Consider the following 18,009-nt stretch of genomic DNA (forward strand, 5'->3'; position numbering starts at 1 on the left):
GAGTGGGCACCACCCATCTGGAGGTGATGCTGTGGAGGCTGAGGTGCTGGAAGCCTGGGAGGGGTCAGTCCATCCTTGTCCTCCCAGCCCCCCCCCCCCCCCCCCCAACGTGTCTGGCACTTGATCCCTTGGGCAGCCACACTGACCCGCCCTGAGTGACTCCTGCCCAAGGGACCCCGGTCTGGCCCACACGAGGCCAGTCACACAGGCCCAGGGACTAGTGTCCAATTGCTTTTATTGCAGAAGGGGTACAGCGAGCAGGCCCCTGGGGGGCCCGGAGCAGTCAGTCCCTCCGCAGATTCTTGAGCCGCTCCTCCAGGTCTGCGTCGGCGTCCACCAGGGCGGAGGCCGCGGCCTCTGCTTTCTTCCCTCCAGCAGCCACACTGAGGGAGCCGCCGGTGGAGGGGAGGTCTGCAGGGAGAGGGGTTGGAGCCCCTGTGAGAGCAGCAAGGCAGAGGGGGGTCGGGGTGGGGTCAGGGCCCAAGGCCGGACACACTCACTGGATAGTTCGTCTGTCAGGCTCAGTCCCAGCTCGTCCAGGACCTGGGACACCACAGCATCACTGGGGAAGGAGAACGTGGGTCAGTCCCTTGGGGGCCAGGCCTCCATCCCCTCCCCCACCTGGTGTCCACAAACCTCTCCTCTTCATCCTCCTCGTCTCCCATGGCATCGTCGATGGCATCGTTCATCATCTCCTCCTTCATGTCCATGATCTCTGCCTGCCTCTCGAACTCCATCATGATCTTCTGGATCTGGGGCAACTTCAGCTGCAATGGGGGGAGGGTGAGTGTGGCCCCGAGGTGTGGGGCGGCGAGGGGGACGGGAGGGACGCACCTGTCTGTTCATGGTGCCCATGGCCTTGGTGACACCCTTCATGGCTTGCGCCATGGAGTTGTTGGACTTGAGTGTCTGGATCTTGAGGGACACGGCCTGGATGTTGGCCCGCATCAGCACGAACTTGCGCACGTAACGCCGCGTGCGCACCAGGTCCTTGGCCATGATGCGCACAGCGTCCTGAGGGGACAGGTGGCAGGGACCTACGTTCAGTGGAGAACTTCGAGGCCTCCCCGTGGCTAAACCCAGTGCTCACACTGCTCCCAGCAGCCACTGCACGGCTCCTCACTTCTCGGACCCTGTGCCTGAGGCCCCCCTTAACACATTAAGTGCCCGGAAGACAAAACAGCACCCGTTCCGAGTTCCCATGTGGCCAAGAACCTGCTGCCCTTCCACCTCTCCCCAGGCCTGACCCTCAGCCCCCAACCCCTTCCTGGCCTTGCCCACATTCCACCTCACCCAGCTCCTCAGCCACCACAGGCTCCGCTCGCTCTGGCTCAGGCAGGGTGAGCCTGCGTCTCCTGCAATCAGCCCTTCCGCTCCCCTCCCCTCCCCACACCATCACTTCTCATCTGACGTGTGCTGCCTGGATCGCCACCTGATCTTCATCTTCATTCCTCAGGCTTTGCCTCGGGTATCACCTCCAGGGAGGCGGCCCTATTGGCCCCCAGACGGGGGAGCCGAGCTCACCCTTCCCTCCGCTTTCCTGGAAGCACCTGCCTCCCTGGAGGTGATGCCCGCCGCTGCTGGCCGCCCTCAGTGCCCGAGCACCTCGCCCGGCGCCCCGCCTCCGCCCCGACCTCACCATCTGGCCCTGCTTGGCCATCTTCTTGATGTCCGCGATGATTTTCTTCTCCTGGGTCTCCAGCTTCTGCCGCTCACGGTCCAGCTCCCGCATGGCGCGGTTCAGGGCCCGCTGGTTCTGTCGCAGCAGCTCCTCCGGCGTTTTTCGGCGCCCAAACAACAGGTCCATGGCGGCGGGGCCCGCCCCTGGTGGGAAGCCTAGCTGCGGTCGGCATGGGGCCCAGAGCGGCGACAAAGGCAGCAGGAATGGAGGGGCCAGACAGGAGGGAGTGTTCAAAGCGGGGAGGGGGAACAGGGAAGGAGGCTGAATGGAAGCCAGAGCGCGCGGCCCGAAGTGTGGGGGTGGGTGCCCCAGGGGCACCGGCGACAGCAGGGTGCGGACTGAGCGCGACCACGCCAGCTCCTCTCCATCGGCGCCCGGAGCCCTGCAGCCGGGTGACGCCGGCTGGCCCGGGGGGAGACTGGAGGGGGGCGGTCAGGGGTCCCCTGGACGCTGGGCTCAGGGCAGTAGTGGGGGCCCCGAGTGCCGAGCTGACAGTGTAGGGACGCCATTCCGATCGGGAGACCTGAACGCTTAGGAAACCCGGTTGCGGAGGGTAAACGGGGGGGACGCGGGGGGCGTCGGGGGCCTCTGTGCACCAACGGGGGGCGGGACCCGTGCGCCGACAACAAGGCGGCTGTGGGCGCCCGGACCGTGAGGCCAGGGCCCCGGGAAGGGCGAGGCCCCCTCGTACCTGGCCGCCCACGAGCCCACCCGGGACCGAGGCCTGGTAGGGGCCACTTACCGAAGCTGGGACGGGAACCCGCTTCCGCTTCCGGGTTACGAGCCTCTCGCTCGAATCCCGGGAGCGCCCACCAACAGCCCCTCGGTTCAGTCGCCTCTGCCGCCGCCGCCGTTTCCGGATTAAACGCTCTGACGTCGTAGGCCCCGCCCACCCCCGGAAAGCGAGGAGGCATAAAAACACGCACGCGCTCTGCCGCTGGCCGGGGCCCAGGCGCATGCGCACTGGTTCCCATTTCCCCGCGACCGGCGGAGGGTGTGCACAGGTTCGCCCGAGTCCAGCCACGCCCGGAGCGCGGGACCCGCAGGTCCGACATCCCGCCACACCACGCACCGAGGGGCGGCTAATTCAGGAACTCGGACTCCTCCCTGATGTCCCCGGCTCTCAGGCACCCGGTCGCAGCAGGCAGGGTCCTCCCCTGGCCCCCCCAAGGCAGAGGGGGCGGGGCGGCGACTGGCAGCGGGACCCCGAGCGGAACGGCCCCACCCAGCCCTCAGCACTGGGCACCCTGGGACCACACTCTCGTCCCAGGAGCCTAAGGGGACCTCGCCCGCCCTCCCGCCCCACAGAAGGAAGAGGCGGAGGCCATGCAGTAACATTCCCCTTTAATAGCCTGGCGGGACCTCCACTGGCGGAGGAATGGGGTGGCGGGGCTCCAGCCACCCAGTCCCCTTGGCCACCCACCCCAGAGCCCAGAGTGGGAGGCTGTGCGGCACCCAGCGGGGGGCTAGACAAGCCAATTCATTTCCCATCGCTGAGCGGGTCGGGAGGAGGCAGCTCCGACCTTAATCACATGGTGGTTAAAAAAAAATAACTAGGAGCCGGTGGCAGGAAGGGGAGGCAAGGCCAGGGCGTGGAATGGCCCCACCTGCTGCCCCATCCCTCCACCTGTGGCCCCCAATAAATATTTGTAGGGGACGCCGGGGCTGTGGCCCTGGCAGGGGTGGGTGTGGGCCGACCCTATTTCAGGCAGCGCTCAAAGTAGGTGGAGCCGATGTAGCCGCCGCGCATGGAGCGCTGCACGTTCTGCTCGAACAGTCGTCGGTTGTTCTGCAGGACCTCAGCGGCTTCCTTGTTCAGTGGGTCTTCAGGGTTGGGCTCCTGTGGCCAGTAGGAGTGGGGGTCAACAGGCCTGAGGGGCAGAGGCGCCCACCTCTCCAGCCCTACCCACCGCCCCTACTCACCAAGAAGAGATACTGCAGGCCATAAATTATGGAGTTTATCGTAAGGACTGGCTTCCAGTCCTCTCTGTGGGCAGAGAGCATGAGGTTCAGGGGCCGGTGGGGGGGCGGCTGCCACAGGCCCTGCTGGGACTGGACAGGTCAGGCCCAGGGCACAGGACAGGGTGGCCAGGAGGCCGGGGGGAGGCGTACACAGAGCAGCACAGGCCAGGGAGACAGTCAAGGTCAAGCCACAGGAAGGAAACCAATGCAGAGGCACAGGGACACAGACCACAGCGGGAGGAACGGGCTGGGCACTGGCTCAGTGAGAGGCCGTGAGGGGCCCCGCCGGCAGGGCAGGGAGAGCTGGGGGTGGGGGCCGCGCCTTCACCTGAGGATGTTGAGGCAGACGTTGCCCTCGAGGTCGATGTTGGGATGATAGACCATCGTCTCACACTTCACCTTGGGGGGGTCGTGCGGGTAACCCTGGCCCACCTGGCTCCGGGAAGAGAGGGGAGGTGGAGAGGCGCCCAGCAGGGTCTGGCGGGGCCTCAGCCGTTGCCTCCTCAGCCCACCTGAGACTCACCTTAAAACTGAACACGAACTTCCCGCTCTTGTAGAAGCCCTGCGAGGAAGAGAGGAGGAGGGCCCTAGCGCGCGTCCTGCAGGGCCTGGCAGGTGAGCCAGGTCTCCCTCCACAGGACCGGCCAGGGCCCAGCCAGTGCCTGGGTGTGGGGCGGGGTGTGTCCTCACCTCATCAGGGCAGATAACCAGCTTGAAGTTGAGGAGGTCGTCTGGGTCTGAGAAGCTGATGTCACACGTCTTGGGCAAGTTCAGCTCGTTTATGTCTGGGTTCGTACAGCAGAGACGGGGAACAAAGAGGCAAGGAAGGGGGAGGAGAGAGGAGGGTGTTCAGCAGGCCCCACGGTCCCTCCCGGACCCTGGGGCTCTGTCCCGGGCTGTGCCCCACATCCCCAACCCTCTCCCTACTCCCCTCCCCAGTCTGCAAGCAGGATCTTCTGGATCCACACACACCCCAAACATGCAAATTCAAAGGTGCCTGTGGCCTAGCGTCTGCCGAGCGTAAACTCCAGGCCCTCTGGACCCACCGCCCCAAATCCCTTTACTCAACAGCCGGGCCCCCCAACCCAGCTCCTAGCAGCCCCACTCCCAGGTGTTCCCCAAAAGCCTCTGACTGCCTCAAACCCCAGGATCCGCAGCCATAACCCATTATCTAGCGGACTCTGCTGGCCCCCACCTGTCCACCCAAACTCAAGGACCCTGCCCCTCTTACCCCGTATCACCCCCTCACCAATCCCGGGTCCCAACCATCCCTCCTCTCTTCTCCCTGCCTGTCACCCCAAACCCAGCTTCCGTTTTGACCCCCCGACCCGGGAGGCCCCGGCCTCCCACCTCCACCAGTCCTGTCTGATCCTCTCTGGCACCCCTAGCCCTGCCTCCTCCTCCTGTCACCCAATCAGACCACATGAATCCCAAGCCCTGAAACCTGCTCCCGCGTCTGACTCGCATGTTCCCGGGGACCCCAGCGCAGCCCACTGCTCTCCCCTCTCCTCTGCCTGCCATCCAGGTGCCCGCCGGACCCCGCCTCGGTCCCCAATACCAGGCGCCCGGCTTTCTGAGCACCCCGAATGCCCCATCCGGTGCCCCCAGTCCCTGAAACGCCGCTGACTGCATCACCCCACCGCTGGTCCCCATCACCCAGGCCATGACCTCCGACCCCACCGACCCCCGCGCGCGCAGTGCCCCCCCCCCCGATTCCCTCGCCACCCCCCCCCCGCCCCCGGTCCCGGACTTCCGACCCCACCCCACCCCACCCCCGACCCCTACCCTTCTGGATCCGCAGCTGCGCCGCCGACGCTTTCTTGCTGCTGCCCTTGGTGCCGCCCGCCGACTCCTCCTCCTTCTTCTGCTGCTTCAGCGAGAACAGCTTGATCATCCTGCTGCCGCCGCCGCCGCCGCCGCGGGGCCCGGGACCCCGGCCGCCCGGCCCCCTGCCGCTGCCCGCGCCGCCTCCGCCACTCGGACCGGCCGACGCGGCCTCCTCCGCTGCTGCCGCGGCCCGTCCGGCCTGCCGCGCCGCTCCGCGCCCACAGCGCGGCCCGCGTCGGCTCCCGTAGTCCGGCTCCGGCCTGGCCCGGCGCCTCGGCCTCGCTCGGCGGCACTCGGGCCGACTCGGCTGTCCTCGGCCCGCTCGCCCCGCCCCCACCGGCCGCTCCCTCCGCCCCCTCGCCCGCTCCGGTCGCTCAGGCCCCGCTGCGGCCGCGGACGCGGGCTCCCTGGGCCGCACCGCCTGTCCGCTCCCTCGCTCCCTCCGTGAAGAGGATGCGGCTCGAGGTGAAAGGAGGCGGTGGCGACCGCAGTGGCGGCGGCCGTGTCCTGGAGGAGGCCGGCTTCCGCGGCAGCAGCGGCTTCGGCGCGGAGGTCCGCAACGGCCTCGGGCGCCCCACCACTTCGGATATTTCCGCCTCCAGTCCGCGCTTCGGCTCTTCCCGCCCGGCCTGCGCTGTGCGCCTGCGCAGCCGCCGCGGTCCCCGCCCAGCGTTCGTCAGCGACGGGGCTGCGTTCGGGTTCCTTCGGCTGGGCTCGAGTATTTCCGCTCGTGCGGGGCGTCCCTCGGTCACTTCCGGAAACGTTCGAGGTTCCTGGCAGGGGACGGTGTCGCCGCCATCTTTAAGTGGGGCAGATGCAGTCCACCTCAGTCGCGCTCCGGCCATTCCCACTTGCCCTACTGCAGACCGCGGCGGGGGGTGGTCAAATGAGGCCCTTGTCCCGGAGGTCAGACAGGGGCATGGTGATGCCGGGGCCAGGGCCTGGGGTGAGGCCAGGGGTGTTGTCCGGAGGGTAAGGGATGGAGCACCCTCATGTCCCATCGCAAACCCCAACCACCCGCTCGCGGAGATGCTAGTTGAGCTAAAGTAACCAAACACCTATTGTACCAGAGAACGGTCAGCACGGTGAAGTGTTATGTGGGGAACTTGGGGGGCGGGGTCACGCGGCGCCGCCACGGGCGCGGTGGGCGGGCCCAGCTTCTCCCCCAATCACGGCTCAGCATGCTCCGGAGGGCGGGAGGCAGCGACGTGGGTGGTTCCGTAATTTCCGGCGTCACCGCAGAAATCTTCCGGCCGGTGAGGAGGTGGGTCTCGAGCGCAGGACCGGGATGGGCAGCTCCAGCGGAGCGCCCGGAGCATTGTGGGAGACGCAGCCCGCCGGTCTCAGGCGCGCGGATCTCAGCTCGGCGCAGTCGCCCGGACGCCCTCCTCGTCCTCGGACAGACCGGCATCCACCGCACACCCTCCCTCAACCGGCGAGTTACCGCGGCCTCGGCGTTGGCTGTGCCCCGTGAGTGCCGGGCCCCTCGGCGCCCGGGCCCCCTGGACTGACCCCGGCTGTGTTTCTGTAACAGCCCCTCCTCCCGGCCTTGCCGTCCTCCCTGCCGCCGACCCACAGGCCCCCTCCAGCCCCAGGAGAGCGGGGTGCTGGCGATGTGCGGGGGTGCACGCCGGCGTTCCCAGGCTGCAGGCGGGACTGGTCCTGGGAGTCAGGGGCCTGCCTCCCCGTTCTTGCCGGCCGCTCTGCTCTTGTCGTGTTGGTCTTCTCGTGCGGGTGGATGACCATCCTTTTCCCAGCCAGAGTCTCGGGGGTGGCGGTTCTGGCCCGCGTGTCCGTCCCTGGGCATAGGGAGTGGGTGCCGTGGAGAGGTGACGCTGGGCTAACGTCATGGCTTCGACTCAGCCGTGCAAACAATTCTGGGCAAAGGAGGCCATGGGGGCCGGACCAGGGAGGGAGGGTGGGAGGGGGTGGCCGGACTGAGGCGGGGGCCGGATTGGAAGCGGTGCAGCTGCGTCTTTTGGCCACCGGAGGTGCAGAGGGCACAGCCAGTTTGCCTGTGCAGGGGCCCGAGCCCTTGGGAGGCAGCAAGCGCTTGGCACCTGCAAAAGCCCCGAGGGAAGCCAGGGCCAGAGCCTGGCGGGAAGGCAGGGCACGATGGAGAGGATGAGGGTGGACGTGCAGCCCGGGGGTGGGAATGCCCGCTGGAGGGCTGGGAACTGGCCTGGGGCCTGCCCCCACCCTGTTCCCATAGGAGGATGCGGGAAAGTCTGCAAGAATGTGTATTTCCAGATAAAACCTTCCAGCTTTTTCACCTCAGGGATGTCTTCCCAGGTTTAAAGTTTGACAAACACACGCCAGGCCGTATCTGGGCTGCTGGGCACCGGCTTGCTTCGTCTGCATCCGATGAGCTTTGCCAGCCAAGGAGAACGAGGCCTTCCAGGCCCACCCGGCACCGGGCTCGGGCAGCGGGTGTGTGTCTTGTGCAAACTGCACTGGAGTCCTAAGAGGAGGCACCCACAGACGTGCTGGCGCTGCTAGGAGCCCCTCTTCGGGGGTCACGGCTCTCGGGGACCGCGAGGTCGCAGTGGGAAGGGTGGGTGTGTGGAGTTAGTTGTTGGAGAGGGACCCGCGCGGAGACCCAGACCAGGTTCCTTCTACTGTTTATTGAGCATCTACCGGGGCCGGGCCCTGCGGCGGAGGCCTCACAACCCGTGGGCAGGTGTACCGTCCCCTCCCCGCGTGGGCACAGAGGCCGAGGTGGGCCGGGTCGGTGAGCGCCCTACTGCGCGCTGTGGACGCGCTGGTGCTGGGCGAGCTGGGCGCTCTGGCCGGAGCACTTCTCGCGCCGGTGGGTGCGCAGGTGCTGCGTGAGGTTGACGCGCTGCCGGAAGCGCTGGCCGCACTCGGGGCAGGCGAAGGGCTTCTCCCCCGTGTGGACCCGCAGGTGCTGCGTGAGCGTGGGTCGCTGGCGGAAGGCCTTGCCGCACTCGGCGCAGGCGAAGGGCTTCTCCCCCGTGTGGATGCGCTGGTGCTGCGTGAGGTTGACGCGGTGCCGGAAGCTCTGGCCGCACTCGGGGCAGGCGAAGGGCCGCTCGCCCGTGTGCACCCGCTGGTGCTGGCTGAGCTTGGTGCTGTGGCTGAAGCGCTGGCCGCACTCGGCGCAGGCGAAGGGCTTCTCCCCCGTGTGGACCCGCAGGTGCTGCGTGAGCGTGGGCCGCTGGCGGAAGGCCTTACCGCACTCGGCGCAGGCGAAGGGCCGCTCGCCGGTGTGGATGCGCCGGTGCTGCGTGAGGTTGGCGCGCCGCGGGAAGCGCTGGCCGCACTCGGGGCAGGCGAAGGGCCGCTCGCCCGTGTGCACGGCCTGGTGCTCCAGCAGCGCCGCGCGCCGCGGGAAGCTCTCCCGGCATTCACTGCACGGGAAGGGGCCCGGGGGCTCGGGCGCACCGGGCGGCGTGGGGGGCCCGGCGCCCGGGCCGGGAGGGTCGCCGTGGGTGCGCCGGTGCTGCAGCAGGTTGGAGAGCTGCCGGAAGCTCTGGCCGCACTCGCCGCAGCGGAAGGGCTGCTCGCCCGTGTGCACGCGCCGGTGCTCCTCCAGGCGCGCGCTGCGCACGAAGCCCTGGCCGCAGTCGCTGCAGACGAACGGCCGCTCCTCCGTGTGCGTTACCTGGTGGCGCAGCAGGTGCGAGCTGCGGCTGAAGCTGCGGCCACACTCGCTACACACAAACGGCCGCTCTCCCGTGTGGATCTTCTGGTGCCGCACCAGGTTGCTGCGTTGGCTGAACACCTTTCCACACACGTCGCAACGGCCACCTCGCACGATGCGGCCCGTGCCCCGGTGGGGATTCTTGTCTGTGCGGTCCCGCTCGTCTCCCGGGTCTTCGGGGGGCATGAGCGCATGCGAGGAGCCACCTAGTCGGGAGCATGACTGGCGTTGGCTCACAGCGCCCGGGCCGGCAGACACGCTGTCCATCTGGGGCGCAGACCCTGTGTTGCACAAGGGGACCCTCTCGGTGACAGCCCGCTGTGCCCGGGGCATCCCAGCCCTGGGTCCGCAGTGTGAACTGGAGGCTCCTGACTGACCAAGGAGGCAAACAGAGGGCCGGGCCGGGGCAGGGACTGTATCTGTGCAGCTTCCCCAGGGAGCGACAAGGGAACGGACCTTGCATGAGGAGGAAGACTGAGAAGCCGGACAAGCTTTCCGGGTCTTACTTCAGTCTGCAATCATCACCTTTCTGGAAGGGCTGTGGTGCAAGGTGGCGCTTGCACCGTCCGGGTGGGCGAGAGTGCCTTCAGAAAGCACAGAGCTGAGTGGGCCTCTGAGGGGCAGTGGGTGCCTGCAGGCTGTGGGTGCAGGAGTCGGGGGTCTTCATGGGAACCTGAATGTTTGTGCTGCGACCTGTGCACGGCATAGGGAGCCCTGGGCCTGCATGAGATCGGACGGGGCGTGGAGAGGTGTCTGAAGAGCAGGAGATGCTGGGCGACTGGCCTGGTGCAAGCAGAGGCCACTGAGCAGCAGGGCCGGAGAAGAGGAAGCCCGGAGGAGGTCAGACCGAGGAGACCCAGCGGCTTCAATGGCAGCAGGAAAACCCTAAGTTATCAAAGGGCAGCTAACCCACATAAAAGGAGATAACTGCACAGCAAAAGCTACTTAAGAATAAAAAATAAAACAAACGAGAATCAGAAACCGCAGAGGCAAAGGTCTAATTAATCTAAGAATTCTAGTAAACCGACACGAAAGACCAGCAACCTGATCCGCGTGGGCAAAGGATGCCAACAGGGAAGGAAACGTGACGAACACTGAAATCCCACAAAATACGCGTAGTCCCTTCTGTACCTAAGCGCTGCACGCACCCACGGTCTCCCACCCTCACTGAAGACCAGGCCTCGGCGTGCACTGCTGGTGGACATAGACGGGAAGCCCGTATTGTAAGAGATGTCAGATGGCACCTTCCCCACACTGGTCCTGCAGCTGTGTTCCCCCCGTGAAGTGACCTACACACTTGGTTTCTCAGTTCATCACTGGAAAGTAACCCAAACGCCAGCAGGAGCCTGGACGGACGCAGTGCGCAGTGGGGCTCTGCAGCCGTCCAAGGACGGCCCTGGCTGCACGCGATGCCAGGCGTGGAGCAGTGCATTTGAGCGTGTTTGCTCCTGTGTGCACGCGCTCTGGAGGACACGTCACGCTGGCTGCGGGGGAGCAGGGCTGTCACAGGCAGGGGGGCTCACTGAGGACTCCCTCTGCCTTTTGAACTTTCTAACGTGTGAGTTACTCGGAATATTCTTGTGGTGAAGATGCTGGCTACACAGAGAACACTCACTGGAGGTGCCGGCGAGCAGCCAGGAGGCTGATGGGGACCCAGGAGGCTGAGGGACCAGTTTGAAGGTGGGCGCTGCGGCTGTCTAGGGAGTGCAGCCTGAGGAGAGAATGGAGCTGTGAGGTGGTGCTGCCGGTGGGCTGGGAAGACGGGTGAACTGAGAAGCAGGCCCAGCTAGAGGGGGAGCCAGCCCCGTGGCACAGGCTGGGCCTCGCTGGCAGCTGAGAATTAAACAGCAGCAAGGGCAAGTGCCCGATCCTGCTCTCGGCTCCAAAACACAGAAGGTGACTTAAGAACACTGTGGGCAGCGCCCAAGTAAGAAAGGCCGGCTGGTGAGACCCAGGATCCACAGCTGGCGGTGAGCTATAGAGCCTTGGCTGAGGGTCCGGGGTGGGTCCGCCGGGCCACCCACAGACCTGGGCTGCAGAGGGAGCGCCCTGGATGGGCTGGGGCCTGGGTGCACCTTCACGGCAGGGTTTCGATGGGCCCTGTGGCCGCCCCTCACCCAGGACTAGGCTGAGGGCAGGGACCAGCGAGCTCCCAGTGGGAGAACCCAGCCCAGCACACTGAGCTAACTAACCAGTCTGGGGAGGAAGCTAAATTATTCCAAAGCCTCCAAGGGGGACCAGCATCTCTGAAACAAAGAGATGAAAAAAGAGTGAGTTAGGATCCTTGCTGGTGACCAGCAGACGGGGACGAGTGGAAAACAATTTAAATTTGCTCCATCCTGAAACAGCAGTAAGACGACAATAAAATCCTTTTTGTTTTTCTTTTAAGGCATCAAATCCCCAAAGATGAAGAGAAAAGGAAACACCACTGATGTTTTGTCCTCTGGAAAGCCGAGGGGCAGATGACTGTAGAGACTGGAGAAGGCGAACACTAAGTCAGCAGCGGGGGAACAAACAAAATCAACCTGTTTTACCCCAAAGAAGATTCAGAAAGTTCAGGAGTCGGAGGTACCAGGCACATCTGGCCGTGCAGGGTGAGGGGTGCCATGCAGGTCAGGGAGACTGATAGCAGCTGGGCAAGGGCAAGGACCAGCTCTAGGCTGTCTGCACAGGATGCTGAGGGGACAGCGGGCTCTGTTGTCGCTTGGATTCTGGGTCTCCTCCCATCCTGGCAAAAGGCTGGGTTGAGGCAGGAGACCAACTGAGGAAGTTAAGGGGTTAAGTGAAGTCACACTGTGTGCTGAGCAGCAGCCTCTCCTGGGATACTGGCAGAAGGCTGGAAGTGCCTTCTTGGGGGGCTCGGGTGCCCCAAACCAGCCAGAGTACCCGACAGATCCGTCACTGACACCCCCTCTTCCCACTCATATCCCCCAAGATGTGAGTCTTGGGGAGTGATGCCTCCATGTCCTTCCCAGCCCCTCACCCACCTGCTCTGAGCCCCCAGATTGGTGGTCCCCGTCTTAAACGTAAGCAGACAACTTGGAGGGAACAGAGACCATATTGGGAGAAGAAAACCTAGAACAAGTTACTGCTATTCTCAGAGAAATAAGGAAAGACACTGTAACTGTGAGGACAACAGGAAGTGGCTATAAAAACGAAAGCTCAGGGAATGGAACCTCCTGGAAGTTAAAACCAACGAGCAGATACGAGCGTCTCCACGGAGGGTCTGGAAGACGTCAGTGAAGGACTCTGGACCACAGAATACAAAGAAAGGGACGACGGTCAGAGTGAGAAGAACATTGGAGTCGGAACGAAACAATGAGAAGGAAATCAAAGAAACCATTCCAGCCAGTGTCCCACGATTGAATGTGCTTCTCAGATGGGTAAGGCTCACCAACATGTGATACAGAAACCTGTGAGAGCCCTAACCGGTTTGGCTCAGTGGACAGAGCGTCGGCCTGCGGACTGAAGGGTCCCGGGTTCGATTCTGGTCAAGGGCATGTACCTTGGTTGGGGGCACATCCCCAGTGGGGGGTGTGCAGGAGGCAGCTGATCCATGTTTCTCTCTCATCGATGTTTCTGACTGTCTATCCCTCTCCCTTCCTCTCTGTGAAAAATCAATAAAATATATTAAAAAAAACCCCGTGAGAGCGTTAATAAAACGAATCCTTTATCCGGCAAGCTTCTGTGTGAGGGGGTGTGTAGATGGGTGTCTCTCGGAACATTACTTAAGTCCCACACCAGAGTTCAGAGCGAGGTCTGAGAATACGGGAAGGAACCAGGAAGGAGGGGTCACGGAAACAGGAAGAGAGACCAGGACCTGGGTGACGGCCAGCCTCGGGCTGAGTGCCCAGCGGACACCTGGGAGATGGTGTGACTCCCGCTGTGCTGCCCGCCCCCGTCTGCTAACCTGTCCTTGCCATTCCTGACCCTCCCTATGCCGACACTCCAGTTTGGCCACGGGATGCCAGAGCTGGGAGGTGTGGGCTGGGGAACAGAGGCCTGGGTCTTGGAGGCGTCACTGAGGTGGGGGAGCAGCTGGATGAAGGGGAGAGCGGGGCTTTTGAGGCTTGGAGATGCTGAAGGTTGATGCTGCGAGGGATGGTCCAGGGAGTGGGGAGCAGGGCTAGGAATGGGATAGGCAGATAGGTTTCTGCCCACACAGGGCCCGCCCCACCGTGCCCGTCTTCACTCACCTTGGGAGGGGATGCCCCCAGCTTCCTCTTTCCATGGGGCCCCAGGGTGTTCCCTCCACGAGGAGCCCTCAGGCTCAGTCTTGCTGTGGGGAGAGGCCTGGTCCAGCAACATCCCACAGTCCTGAAACCACAGTGGCCACGGCTCGTCTTTCCCCGCGAGGCCCAGGGAGGGACCTCCCAACCTCCACCAGCTGAGGCTCCTGGTCTGTGGGACTCACCTGGGCCTCAGGCAGGAGACTGGAAGCGGCCTCCTGGGGGTTGACCGGAGCCTCAGAACCCAGAAACTCTGGAGAGGAGGGATGGGGTGAGGGGTCCCACGGTTCCCACCCCACGACTCTCCCCAGTGGCACGCTGGGTACTGGGATCCAGGTGGGGAGGGATGGTTGCAGGGTAGCTCCAGGGGCCCTTGGAAGGCCCAGGAGGAGGCGGCTCAGGTCTGTGCCCTGCACGCCTGCGTGAGACCTGGGCATACAGACAGTGAAGGTGGGAGGGGGGCACTGCCCAAGGGACCACAGGAGTGGTGGAGGGGGTGGCCAGCTGTGGCACCTGCCCGGGAGGTGTGCACGGGAGGGTCAGGCCCCCAGCACTTTGGGGCCCTCCCTCATCTGCACCCACCCATACCCCCCAGCCTGCTGTCGCCTCTCCTGTGACCGGCTGACATCCCTCAATGGATCTCCTTGCGGAGGGAACCCCGCACGCCTCCCCCACGTGGACACCCCAGCAGCTCGTCTCATGCTGCCAGGGGAGAGCATGGAGACAGCCGACAGTCAGGCTTGGCTGGGAGGGGTCCTGACAGCTGCTGGCTGGGAGGAGGGGCCCAGTGCATGGCCATGGCCCACCCATTAGGTGCCTGGCCCAGTGGCTTCAGGATGTCCAGGCCCAGCTCCCAGGTCCATCCAGTGAGGCCTTGGGCCCTGCCTACCTTGCCTGTCCTCAGCTGGGTCCTCAGGCTCCTTTTTCACCTGAGGGCTTGGTGGCGACCTCTGCGTGGTGACCTCTGTCTCAGGCCCAGGTTCCGTAGTCTGAGGCTTGGTTTGCAGGAGGGGCTGGAAGTCGGAGGGCTCCACCTTCTCTGACAGCACCTCCTGCCCCTGCACCTGGACTGTGACCTGGGGAGGTGCCCCGTCTCATTAGGGGCCCAGGCCGGGAGCTGGGGCTGGACCCCAATGCAGGACTTCAAGGTCTGGACTAAGTAGGTCCTTCAGGGAACCCATCCCCCGGGGAATGCGCAGGGGGTGTCCTGTGTCGACACCCGCCCTGCATCTCTCCCTGTGTCCATGACCCCGCATGGGACACGTGTCCAGCTGAGCACGGCACGCCCCATGTTATGTTCAGGGCAACCGACTCACCCATCTCCGGGGTCCTCCTGGCTCCCGACGCAGCCCCTCCACCAGGGCCACGGCCTCCTCGGGGCTGCCCGGCCGCTGCCCTCGCACTCGGGCCTGGATCTTGGGGGGCAGTGTGCTCAGGAACTGCTCCAGCACCAGCAGCTCCAGCACCTGCTCCTTGGAGTGCACCTCCGGCCGCAGCCACTGGCGGCACAGCTTCCGGAGCAGGGCCAGGGCCTCTCCGGGCCCTGCTGCCTCCTCGTAGCAGAAGTGCCAGAAACACCAGCACGCAGCCTCTGGGCCGGGATCCCATGGGGTGGCCTCCACCTCCTCCAGCTTCACCACGATGGGGCTCTCGTCCTCCGGGGCTGTGTGCCCTGGGGAGCACAGTGCTGCCGGCCTCATCGGAAAGATGGCTTGGCCCTGAGGCTACTGCTCACCCTGGGGACGGATGGGATGAGGCTGCTGCAATGACAGCGGAGTGAATGCTTATTGAGTGCCGACTGTATGCTGCGCTGTCCCATCCTCAGTCCTGCCTGGGGGAAGGCCGATAGGACACTGAGGCTCAGGGAGGTGATCACAGGCCCTGGAGGAGCCACCAGTCCCTGGCCTCTCTAGCTGTGCCTGCAGAATCTCCGGTCACCCCCAGCCCCAAAGAATTCTTAGGCTCAGAAGTTACCTCTTCTCTCCCCTAAATCCTGCTTTCCTTTTTTTTAAAAATTTTTTTTTATTGAATTTTGTACAGAGAGGAAGGGAGAGGGATAGAGAGTTAGAAACATCAGATCAGCTGCCTCCTGCACACCCCCTACTGGGGATGTGCCGGCAACAAAGGTACATGCTCTTGACTGGAATCGACCCTGGGACCCTTCAGTCCACAGGCCGATGCTCTATCCACTGAGCCAAACCAGTCAGGGCAATTCTGCTCTCTTTCTATGTACATCACCTCATCCCTGCCCTGTAGTTCTCCCTCTCACAGGTGATTGTCACCAACACCCAGCACCCGGGCATCAGCCCCATTACCACCCCTCTAAGCCAGCCCATCATTGCACCACCCCCACTTCCACCCGGTCTCAGACCACTCCCCTGCCATCTTGGTTCCACAGGGCAGTCTCCCTGCACCTGTCGCCCCCAGCACCTGTGCCAAGTCACCCGTGTGGCTCAGCCCCCAGGTGGCCTCCTCCCCCAATTCAGCTCCCTCCTCTGAGCCCTGCTTATCACGCCGTGCAAATCACGGTCTCCTCAGCTTCCCGACAGGTGGACGCGGGAGGTGAGAGGGCAGCTTCCCGGGGCCCACACCAGCCCTGCGACCACGGACCGGAGGCTGGTCTCGGTGAATGTGTCATCTGCAAATAAGGACGACCAGCATCCCCCCCGCCCTCACTCCGCTGCTCCTGCAGCTGTTAGGCGCGGGCTTTGTGCAGGAATCTGTTCATTAAGGGTGTGGAATCGGTTTCAGAGGCCGCCTGATCCTGTGAGCCAACCCTCCGCTCCTCTAGGTCCCAGGTCAACCCCAAAACCCTGGGAGAAAGTTGGACCATCGTCCAGCCAGCCGGGCCTCGCGGAGATTGCTGGACTACATTTACCAGAAGCCTCGGCGGGCAACTTCCGCTCTAGGGAGCCAGGCAGGTCCAGGTGCCGCCATGGCAACCGGGGGCGGGGCTCCCGTCGCCGTGGCAATGCGGTGACTGACGGGCCTCGGCGACAGCGCCGGGCTCGCCAGCAGGGAGCGCCCAGGTCCCTGTCCCGCGTTCCCGGTCCCGCAGGGCGGCCGGAATCCCCGGTGCGCACCGCCACCCGTCCCCGCCCTTACCCCCACGCTCAGCGGCCGCTCTCCTGAGCATGCGCGCTCGCAGGCTCCCCTCCCAGCTGCACTATGTCTCCCGGGGAAACTACACAGCAGTCCCAGCGCCTCCGGGCCCTTCCCCAGCCCTCGCCTCTGTTCCCACCCTGTTCCCCGGGGTAGCGCTGTTCCCAACCATCAGGTCACACTTCCGGTCGCCGCTTCCCGTGCTCCCCGCCTCTGCTCCAGGCGTCTGGGGCCCCAGCGACGTGCGCAAGCCTCTCAGGGGGGAACCCGCGGCAGCGCTGCCTTCCAACCGCGCATGCCTCCCACGCCTCCCGAGGATTAGCTGCTCTGCTCCAATCACGGCCCTCGCTGAGACGCCGTCGGCCCCGGTCTCCACGGCAGCCCCTGCGGAGATTTGCGGAGGTGCACCGCCCGCACACCGGGGGGAGGAGAGGCTGGGCCCGGAGCTTCCTGGGAGGTGTAGTCAGCCGGCCCTCCCTGCGCGCGTGCGCATCGCGACGGTCGTTCCTGTCGGCAGGCGGTAGGCGTCCCTGCGTGTCCATGGTAACCAGTGGAGCCGACTCTGGTCCAGCGCAACCCCGGGCGTCAGAAAAGCCCGAGTAAGAGGAATGAGGGCGTAGGGAGGGGACTGGGATAAAGAGGGGAGGGACGAGGGGGGAGTGAGGGGTGACTGACCGGGGGCAGGGAGGGACCCAGAGTTTGCAGGTGAGAGGCTCCAGCCTGTGAACAGACAGAAGACAGCGGGGAAAGGGCTCTGCTCTCTCAGACCTAGAGAATGTGGTGAGAAGCCAGCGGGTCGGGGATTCAGGCCCTGGGAGGCCGGTGGCCAGAATAATTAGCAACAGGGAGCGAGAGCAGTAAGGGGTGGGAGGGAGAGAAGGGAGAGAGGAGAGAGACCAGAAGTGCAGACATGGAGAGTCAAGGCACAGACAGGGACACAGGACGACACCAGAAGGGAGAAGGAGACAGAAATCAGAGGCACAGTAAGATGGACTGAGGTTTGCAAAGATTAAGAGAAGGTGACAGCAACAAGAGAGAAAGTTGGAGGGAGACTTGTGAGGAAAACTCACCCAAAACTTGACAAAGAGAACAAAGATGACCGGGAGCCTGTGTGACTCCCTCAGCAAAGCAACTGCTTCCTGCTACTTTGATCAGAGTCCAGACGCTGTGAAGTAGCTGCTAGGTTGCAAAGGTCAATAGGATGCAAATGCTTTCTGTCCTGAGAAAAGAGAGCCCAGGGTTTGAGTTGTGTCACCCAGTAGGGCACAAAGCAGGACACCACACACCTCGGGCCACCTGCTGCCCTCTAGGGCAATAATCCGACTGCGTGTTGTTGTTTTTTTAATATATATAATATTATTATTGATTTCAGAGGAAAGGAGAGAAACATCAATGATGAGAGAGAATAATGTATCAGCTGCCTCCTGCACACCCCCCACTGGGGATGTGCCCCCAACAAAGGTACATGCCCTTGACCGGAATCGAACCCGGGACCCTTCAGTCTGCAGGCCGACGCTCTATCCACTGAGCCACACCGGTTAGGG

The 18,009-nt window shown here is 64.1% G+C and overlaps 3 protein-coding genes across 8 annotated transcripts; all 3 read right to left on the reverse strand.

Annotated features, from left to right (window-relative positions):
• Positions 1 to 218: 218 nt before the first annotated feature.
• On the reverse strand, positions 219 to 2,580 carry CHMP2A (charged multivesicular body protein 2A). 3 transcript variants are annotated; one of them, XM_036311446.1, is made up of 6 exons: positions 2,424 to 2,580; positions 1,640 to 1,836; positions 835 to 1,014; positions 637 to 767; positions 501 to 562; positions 219 to 411 (listed from the first exon to the last, which is right to left on the reverse strand). In XM_036311446.1, exons 2-6 carry the CDS (start codon positions 1,805 to 1,807, stop codon positions 284 to 286), a joined length of 669 nt encoding a protein of 222 aa, XP_036167339.1. In that variant the 5' UTR covers positions 1,808 to 1,836; positions 2,424 to 2,580; the 3' UTR covers positions 219 to 283. The 3 variants fall into 3 exon arrangements, with proteins under 3 accessions (XP_036167339.1, XP_036167340.1, XP_036167341.1); XM_036311447.1 differs by having other exon boundaries at positions 1,640 to 1,824; positions 2,424 to 2,579; XM_036311448.1 differs by having other exon boundaries at positions 1,640 to 1,840; positions 2,424 to 2,578.
• A 428-nt stretch (positions 2,581 to 3,008) lies between these two features.
• On the reverse strand, positions 3,009 to 6,095 carry UBE2M (ubiquitin conjugating enzyme E2 M). The gene is made up of 6 exons (XM_036311451.1): positions 5,429 to 6,095; positions 4,334 to 4,428; positions 4,167 to 4,205; positions 3,972 to 4,075; positions 3,605 to 3,668; positions 3,009 to 3,521 (listed from the first exon to the last, which is right to left on the reverse strand). Exons 1-6 carry the CDS (start codon positions 5,535 to 5,537, stop codon positions 3,381 to 3,383), a joined length of 552 nt encoding a protein of 183 aa, XP_036167344.1. The 5' UTR covers positions 5,538 to 6,095; the 3' UTR covers positions 3,009 to 3,380.
• Positions 6,096 to 8,075: 1,980 nt separating this feature from the next.
• Positions 8,076 to 16,900, reverse strand: MZF1 (myeloid zinc finger 1). Of its 4 annotated transcripts, none has more exons than XM_036311427.1 (6): positions 16,635 to 16,900; positions 14,680 to 15,123; positions 14,253 to 14,439; positions 13,549 to 13,616; positions 13,331 to 13,451; positions 8,076 to 9,340 (listed from the first exon to the last, which is right to left on the reverse strand). In XM_036311427.1, the coding sequence occupies exons 2-6, from the start codon at positions 15,061 to 15,063 to the stop codon at positions 8,211 to 8,213; spliced, it is 1,890 nt and encodes a 629-aa protein (XP_036167320.1). In that variant the 5' UTR covers positions 15,064 to 15,123; positions 16,635 to 16,900; the 3' UTR covers positions 8,076 to 8,210. The 4 variants fall into 4 exon arrangements, with proteins under 4 accessions (XP_036167320.1, XP_036167315.1, XP_036167317.1 ...); XM_036311422.1 differs by having other exon boundaries at positions 8,076 to 9,415; XM_036311424.1 differs by having other exon boundaries at positions 8,076 to 9,415; positions 14,680 to 15,194.
• Positions 16,901 to 18,009: the final 1,109 nt, after the last annotated feature.

Source organism: Myotis myotis, unplaced genomic scaffold (assembly GCF_014108235.1).
Source record: "Myotis myotis isolate mMyoMyo1 unplaced genomic scaffold, mMyoMyo1.p scaffold_m19_p_55, whole genome shotgun sequence".
Taxonomy (NCBI): Eukaryota; Metazoa; Chordata; class Mammalia; order Chiroptera; family Vespertilionidae; genus Myotis; species Myotis myotis.

Coding starts and splice junctions, on each gene's coding strand:
- CHMP2A (XM_036311446.1), bottom strand. CDS start 1,807: ATGGACCTGTTGTTTGGGCGCCGAAAAACGCCGGAGGAGCTGCTGCGA. Junction 1,015..1,639: donor TGGCCAAGCAGGGCCAGATG/GTGAGGTCGGGG, acceptor CTGTCCCCTCAG/GACGCTGTGCGCATCATGGC. Junction 768..834: donor TGGGCACCATGAACAGACAG/GTGCGTCCCTCC, acceptor CCCCCATTGCAG/CTGAAGTTGCCCCAGATCCA.
- UBE2M (XM_036311451.1), bottom strand. CDS start 5,537: ATGATCAAGCTGTTCTCGCTGAAGCAGCAGAAGAAGGAGGAGGAGTCG. Junction 4,429..5,428: donor GCAGCTGCGGATCCAGAAGG/GTAGGGGTCGGG, acceptor GTACGAACCCAG/ACATAAACGAGCTGAACTTG. Junction 4,206..4,333: donor TGGTTATCTGCCCTGATGAG/GTGAGGACACAC, acceptor TCTTCCTCGCAG/GGCTTCTACAAGAGCGGGAA.
- MZF1 (XM_036311422.1), bottom strand. CDS start 15,063: ATGAGGCCGGCAGCACTGTGCTCCCCAGGGCACACAGCCCCGGAGGAC. Junction 13,617..14,252: donor CCCAGCTGAGGACAGGCAAG/GTAGGCAGGGCC, acceptor CCTCCTCTCCAG/AGTTTCTGGGTTCTGAGGCT. Junction 9,416..13,330: donor TGGGGGCATCCCCTCCCAAG/GTGAGTGAAGAC, acceptor TGTGCAACACAG/GGTCTGCGCCCCAGATGGAC.